The sequence below is a fragment of the Cyprinodon variegatus genome, unplaced genomic scaffold (assembly GCF_000732505.1).
Source record: "Cyprinodon variegatus isolate N-32 unplaced genomic scaffold, C_variegatus-1.0 Scaffold661, whole genome shotgun sequence".
NCBI lineage: Eukaryota > Metazoa > Chordata > Actinopteri > Cyprinodontiformes > Cyprinodontidae > Cyprinodon > Cyprinodon variegatus.
This window is the reverse complement of record NW_015151114.1, coordinates 255,069-263,080: the sequence shown is the minus strand read 5'-3', so window position 1 is coordinate 263,080 and position 8,012 is coordinate 255,069. Positions and strand designations below refer to the sequence as shown.

At 38.5% G+C, this 8,012-nt stretch overlaps 1 protein-coding gene across 3 annotated transcripts in view; it reads left to right on the top strand.

Annotated features, from left to right (window-relative positions):
- The first annotated feature begins 4,806 nt into the window (after positions 1-4,806).
- LOC107096950 (hepatocyte nuclear factor 6-like) overlaps positions 4,807-8,012 on the top strand; it is a 13,919-nt gene continuing 10,713 nt past the window's right edge. For all 3 annotated transcript variants that reach the window (XM_015393866.1, XM_015393867.1, XM_015393868.1), the window contains exon 1: positions 4,807-6,162. In XM_015393866.1, coding sequence (XP_015249352.1) covers positions 5,085-6,162 — 1,078 coding nt within the window. In that variant the 5' untranslated portion in view covers positions 4,807-5,084. The remainder of the gene's footprint in view (positions 6,163-8,012) is intronic.

Here is an 8,012-nt window from a genome sequence, read left to right as displayed (position 1 = left end):
CTGTCTGTCTGTCTGTCTGTCTGCATACTGGACCTCATGTTATTCTTAGAGGCTGAAGGTTTCCTTGTTTCACACTTCTCCAAAAAAGGTGAAACTTCTGCAGTCTCTTTCTTTTTAGAAATGGTAAATGGCCTGTACTTATATATCACTTTTTTAAGTCAGGAGACTTGACCAAAGCACTTTACACTACATTTAGTCATTCACCCACTCACACACACACTCTCGGTGGCAAGCTACACTGTGGCCACAGCTGCCTTGGGGCTCACTGACAGAAGCGGGGCTACGGTACACTGGCACCACCGGGCCCTGTGACCACCATCAGTAGACAATGCAGGTGAAGTGTCTTGCCCAAGGATACAACGACACCGGAAGCCAGAGCAAGGCCTTGAACCTTCAATCCTTCCATTTCAGGGCAAACTCCTACACCCCACGTCACCTTCACCCGATAAATGCTTGCACCTTTACAATGGCAGACAGCATTCAATTGGTCCCTCATGGCAAATGACGGCTTTTGGAGACTGCTTCTTTCATGGGCATTTTGATGATGTTTTCATATATTTTTCTTTGTGAAACCCTCAAATAGATCTTTCAGTCTCACTTTGGTTTTCTATTTCACTTTAAAAGACGGAGAGGTTAAATAGGACAAACTTTTTTTTGAAGTGTTGAGAAGCTTTTTCTAATCGCATGCACCAGCAAAGGGATACACAATAACTATTTGAGTGAGAATCAATGTGGATGTTATAATTAACTCTTGATCAGAAACTGTTATTTATACTGTAAAGAAGTGTTTTTGTTTTCAGTTGTTTCTTTATAGTACGTTCATTTTTCAATGTTGTTATATTTTATAATTAACTGAGATTAAATATGGAGAAATGCAGTAGGAAAAGATAAAGTAACCCTAATTTAAACAAAAGACTCTAAAGACAATGTCTTTTAAATACTTTTTTAAAAATGGCATCATAAATTTCACAGGGAAAACAAAATTAACCTTAACATTTACGTTCTACAAAAGGGCAAATCTACTTGTTATGTCTGATTTTCTTTTTAAGCTGCGAGAGGCAGACAACTGTAGCTCAATTCATTTTGACTTTTGTTAGAATGATGTTTATCAGTGGTTGTGTTGCTTAATAGTATGTGGCTTTATTCTAAATAAACTTTACCTCCTTTTGAAAATATATCTGTGAAAGATCAAACAATATAAGTGATCAATGACTGGCTATGCAGCCCTCAGCCATATTTTTGTTTTGAATTTAGTCTCTAAGTGTTCTCCTCAACACCTAACTGTGCAAACAACACGGCTGCATGTGCAATACTTGGACAAACGAATGCACACACACACACATCCAAACACCTCAAAGGAAAATTGATTGACTATTCGGTCTCAATACATCTCCCTTTCTGTTACTTAGCAACCAGAGCCTAGGAGGATATGGATGCTGGAGAAGTTAGACTTCTCTGCATTTTGCATTGATGAAGACATATGAGTAATGAGAATGGCGTGCCGACTGTGATTTAAACTGCTCTCAAATTTACAAAAAATAAAATAAAATTCAGTTAGATATAGTGCAAACTCAGTTGTAATAAAAACAACAAATTTTCTTTTGTGTTTTTTAGCAGAGGAAAAAAGGTTTAGAGAAAAAAATCATTTAAATTATGACCAAGAACAGATGGATACGCTTTATGAAAGTATACACTAGCAGATATAGCTCATAGTGATATAAAAGATATACATAAAGGCAATTATTGTTTTTATCATTTTATTTGTTTCATTTTGCTGCTATAATTTTCTAGTTGTAGCTGAATTCATATCAGATAAAACTAGCTTAAACTTCCACTATTGCAAATTAAGCATGCTTCCAAAAGTAGGCAGACAACAAAGATAATACTGTCATAAAACATATTAAACATTTTTCTGTTAATAGAGAGTCAATACAGAAATTTGGTAAACAGCAAGCTGACAGTGTTACAACATGTACAGTAGGAGCCTCGACTTTGCACTAAAAGCAAAAGGAGTAATTCTAAAAAAAAAATAAAAAAAAGTGACCCATATATCCACTTAATATGGCAATAGCTGCTAACATACTCATATATATATATTTTTTATTATAAACATTATATATTTGCTGAATTTTAAAGATATATGTTGAGTACCTGAAATGTTTAGAAAAATATCAAATGTTAAGACTTTTGTGACACAATGATTTCTTACTGATTTTTATTCTGAGCAGAACATGGAGGTACAAACGGTACTAATTTAGATATTTTTAAAATATTTAGAAACACAAGCAACACAAATTACAGCCGAGATCAATGAACACAAAATAAATAAATCATTCAAATCTTAACATAAAATGTTAAAGCAATGATTCTTCTTTGGTTCCCTAAAGTAATTTTAAACGTCAAAGTCAAACTCATGTTTCTAATAAACTAATAAATTCTAATAGATTTTCATTTAAGAAAATAATTTTTTAAGTAAAAGTATTTAAACAGTTTTGTTAAAAAATAAACATAAACAGAACATTTCTTATTCCAACCAGCATTTTATCTTTTTTTTTTTTTTTTTTTAGCTTTCTAAATTTTCATTTCATTTCCAAAGTTTCTTAACTGTGTAAAAGATTTCCTTTACCTAGTTGTCTTCTTTAACAGTGAGAGTTAAATATCTTTTCTATTGCAGCCCTTCAATTACAAAAATTACAGTGAGGGAAAAACACCAATTAGACTAATATTCTAATTTTAGTAACATGGACATAATGATGTATGCATCATTTAGAGCAAACCTAGCAAACAGTGAGTGCAACAATTTTTAGGTTATATTTTCCAAAAATGTCAATTATTACCACAGAAACAAAATTGCTGTGTATTTTTGTGGGGCTCTATGGTCACATATAATGCAATCCCGAAGCAGCTGACACAACAAACTTCTAAAAACAAAACTAATTGCCAGCACCTACAGTTTAAATCTGGCATTAAAAATGTGTGATAATTATAATATATAATAATAAATTTGTGATAATAACAGGAAGGCCTACTTTCCAAAATTAAATAGAATATGTTATAAAGGTGCAGATGAAACTGTAAGTCTTTATACCTCATTTCTGTTTTTTTTTTTTTTTCGTGTGTGTTTGTGCTTAAAATTGCAACAGTTAAAAAAAATTCAATTTAAGAATTTAAGGCCTGCAGAGATATTATTATCACCTTTAACGGGATCAGCAGGGAGTGAAGCCTTTAACGGCCTTCTGCTCTGCAGATAACAGAAAAACGCAGCTAACATTTATTTTTCCAGAATATTCCTGGTGTCCAACATCCATACAGGTCAAAACCTAACGGCTGAAACAATCCAACAGCAAAATGCCTCTTTGTTTAGGAAACAGCGGGCTGATCGAGGATCAATATATTGAATGATTCTGATCAATAGCTGAACTTTGAGGGGAAACAGCTTCCAGCTTTATGATAACCGGAAACAAATGTTTTGAATAGACATTCTTGTCATTTATAGGCCGAACAATAATCTTTTCTCTGCTGGACTGAATAAATAAAATAGTCGTTTCGATAAAATAACCAAAGTTTGGGCTTTGATTAATTAGTAATTCTCAAGGCGGGTATAAATCTTTATTAAAGCTATTAATTTTTTTAACTGCATTTCTAAAAAAGGCCGCCTAGATTTGTGCAACGGAATAAATAAAATCTGACACTGTTCAATGGCCTTTAAAAAATAAATAAATAGATAAAAAAAAAGCAAATGTACACTTAATCTATAAACTAACGTGAAACCTTTATGAGAAACTCGTATTTTCCCCCTTCACATCTTATATAGCCTATTCGTTTTCGACTGGCAGTTTATTACTCCGAAATATTGCACAAGAGAGCAATATTAAAAGCAATTAAAAAATATATTAAAAGAGGTTTAATGGCTTTGTATTTTTTTTTATTCTTTTCGTTTAAGATGGGCCAGTAAATGACGCGCTCACCAAACACAATCAACATTAAGAATAAACGGGCTGTGGATGAAAAAGGCGGATTTTCATGAATCATTGAACTCTTTGCTGTTTGCCTGTAAATCTAACAACTCGGCCATCTAATTGTTATTTCTGTTACTTTTATAGCTATTTTCATATTTGCAGGAATTAAAATTTCGGACCAGACTCGACAGTAGAGCAAAATATTTGTTTTTGTTCCTTTTGTTTTGATATTATTCTTTATTTTAAATAATCTACAAACCAAAAATATGGAGGAATTATATTCTAGAGATGGCTACGCAATTATTTTAAGGAAATTAAATTTCGCCCTGTTTTGTAAAAACTTTTACATAAGCCTAACTAGTTGGTACTCTTTCATTGGTCCTTATAGCAGAGTAGGGGATCCTAACTTTGTGACCTCCATCGCCCCCTCCCTCCCCCTCCCGCGCCCCTTCATTAATCTCTGTCAGTCAATACTTCGATCAGGTTTATCACTGAGCGCATAAATGCAAAACCATACAGTCCGTGGGAAAACAAAGTGATTCTGATAGGAATTCGAATAGAAATTTTATATAAAGGAAATAAAATAAAAAGTCGGTGGAAATGGTTATGGAGGAGATTGTGTTTGTGGGCAAAAACATATAATTGACGAAAGTAATTTTAAAATGATGTTATGATAAATATTACAATGGGAGCTCTTTATCGTGCTGAGAACTCTAAATATATATTTTATTGTTTCCCAGAATTGACAGCGCCGTGAGTCAGTTCGTTAGGAACTTCTGCTCGTGCCCGTGCTGCGTTATAAACCCACGGAGGCGCGCACCCTTCCCTCTGAAACAGTCCAAGTGCTTACGCTGTCGGACCACAGATGAGATCCAGACCAAGAAAGCTCCAAAGCACATGTTTGAGCGCACAGCCTACCGGTTCTGTGAACGACCAAACCTCTCTCCTAAAGGCTTAAATCGATTGGTGAATTTTTTTTTCGATGGATTTGTGTTCAAATGGATCGGTAATTTCATTTCTCCGGGAGGGTTAAGGGAAGGCAAGAGCGAACGCGAGTGAGAAGAACAGAGAGAGAGCGAGGTGAAGGTGGGAGGGTGGGAGAAGCGCACATTCGCTCCTTCAGCCATGGAGCTCACCATGGACAACTTACACAGCGTCTCATCGCATTCCCAGCCGGGGGACCTCATGAGCTCTCCGCACGCTCGACCGTCTCCGTCTCCAAGCTCCACACCCCGGAACCTGGTCTCACACGCTCCAGGTGGGAGACCGGCCATGGTATCCGGCATGGCCTCACTTCTGGAAGGGTCCGGCGGGGATTACCGGACGGACCCATCCGCCTTGTCGGGACACCTCCATTCATCCATCAGCATGTGTGAGACCGGGATGAGCCTTAGTAACACTTACACCACGCTGACCCCTCTGCAGCATCTACCTCCGATATCCACTGTGGCGGATAAGTTTCACCACCCGCATTCGCACCACCACCCTGCCGCCCACCAACGACTGTCCGCCGGGAACGTCAGCGGCAGCTTTACGCTGATGAGGGAGGACCACCGGGGACTGGCCTCCATGGGCAACTTATACAGTCACTACCCCAAAGAGATGTCTGTTGCCAGCATGGGTCATGGATCGCTGTCGCCGTTGTCCGGCGGGCTTGGATCTCTGCACAACTCCCAACAGTCGCTCTCCGCCTACGGTCCCAGCACGCACCTTTCCACCGAAACCAAGATGCTGTCGCCGGTGTCAGGGTTCGAGTCTCACGCCTCCATGCTATCTCGAAGCGACCAGGAGCACTTAGCCAGGAGTTTAGGGGGGCATGGCCACGGCTTAATCTCCAACCTAAACGGCATGCACCACCATCCGCACAGCCACCTTCACTCCCAGGCAAACGGTGCGGTGATGATGGATCGGGAGAGGCACGGTCATGTTGCCAGTCAGGGAGCGTCGGGGTCGGGGATCCAGGCAGAGGAAATCAACACGAAGGAGGTGGCTCAAAGGATAACGGCCGAGTTGAAGCGCTACTCTATTCCGCAGGCTATTTTTGCCCAACGGATCTTGAGCCGGTCGCAAGGCACCCTGTCGGACCTGCTGCGGAACCCCAAGCCCTGGAGTAAACTCAAGTCAGGCCGGGAGACGTTCAGGAGGATGTGGAAGTGGCTGCAGGAGCCTGAGTTTCAGCGGATGTCCGCTCTGCGGCTGGCCGGTGAGGCAGTCATTTCACTACATCCATCTTTCACATTCTACATTTTCAAACAACAGAGACATGACATTACAACCTTATTTTAAACAGACACACGGGTTGTTTGAAAGAGCCGCACATAAGCTAAAATATCCAGCACCACAGACAGCTCCATGGAGCCGCAGCTTTCGCAGAGAAAAAAAAAGCAATGGTCTTTTTACCTTCTTGTCATTTCATTCTTTTTTAGTTGATTCAGGCACATATGAAAAGTAAAAGTTGCAAAGGATTGATTTGGCCAATTACCATTTCGGACCCTTACAGTTTTTGTCTTTTTACCTCACTTTTCAGTTGTTTTTTTATTTTGTTCCTCGCTATACCTTTGTTATTTCAAAAGTTTCATATAAGACCTTTCATGTGGTACAGTCAGCTAAAAAAAGTTTTTTAAAGACCAGAGCGCTTGTCATTTCGTGCCTTAGTAGTTTTAGACGAAAATTATCAACTTTATTGAAGGCGGATTTAAAGGCGTCTTCTACAACTTCGTAGTCCGTCATACACGCCTAAATAAATATTTTTTTGGTGGATATGAGCCCATAAAAATAATCCATTCAGCACATTTCAGCTAATTGGATCAGGTCCCATTATCTGTCATATTTTTTAAGATTAAGTTTACTAAAATGATGGTCAAGAGAACCCTTAGAAATAGGGGAGATTTAAGACTTAAATATCTAAATATTTTAAAATTCTAAGGAAAAGTGAGCTGATATGTAATTGCTTCATTTGTTTGCAGGGATGAAATAAAGTGAGGGGGGAAATGGGGAAGGAAATGGTGAATGCTGGGGAATATCGGGTCGACTCGTTTTGAAACAGACATGAACATTTTGACTCCATATAAACCTAGTAGATCAGTTACCGGGCTGTGAAGGCTGACATTTAGACGCGCTGTTGTAAACTAAAATGTAATCCATATCTTTGATCGAAATATCTAATCCCAGGTGATTCACAATAACGAAGAAATGAATATACTCCCACGACGCCTGTTTCTCACCGCCAGGCGGTGGTGAGGCTACAGGGGCCAACTAGTTGCGCCGGCAGAAGCGGGGTGACCTCAGGCTGCCTGATCAATAAGCGAGTTCCCACTCTCCTTTTTAAATGTGGCACACCGATCAATACCCGTAACACAACTGAAAGACGTAATAACCATACGATCCTCTACTGCTTTTCAAATAGAAGTAACGTTAACAATCTAAGCTAAGTAAAGAGCAGGTGGATTAGGGTTTAGGTTGTTAAGGTGATTTTTTTATTGTATGGGGAAAGATGAAGTGCATGCATGGAGTGGGTTCAGGCAACCAATGCTGTAGACTGGATCAAGATTTGAGCATTTTCACCTAATCAATAATGAAAATCTCTTGAATCAAAATACATTAATGTGCAATTCATTTCTAATAATTAGGAAAATATCTTTACAGGGATGACTCTCTCTGCATCCCCTTTGGAAGGCGCCCTGACAAAATTCCTAATATTTTTAAACCAATCCAATCCCAACGTTGGCAACCTCCACAGATTTATGGCACCCTCCAACTGTATGTGTAGCCTGTTTTGATGAAATATTGATTGAAACTGGGAGTTGGAATCTGGAACATGGAATAGTATGAAGAAGAAAAACAAAACAAAACAGAATCCAGACCTTATTGAAGCAGAAACTCTTAAGGCGTGTAACATTTATTTTGGAACATGCTTTATTTGTCCACAAACTCCATGCTCTTATGAATAACGCCTAGATGATCGATTTATAGATAGATAGATAGATAGATAGATAGATAGATAGATAGATAGATAGATAGATAGATAGATAGATAGATAGATAGATAGATAGA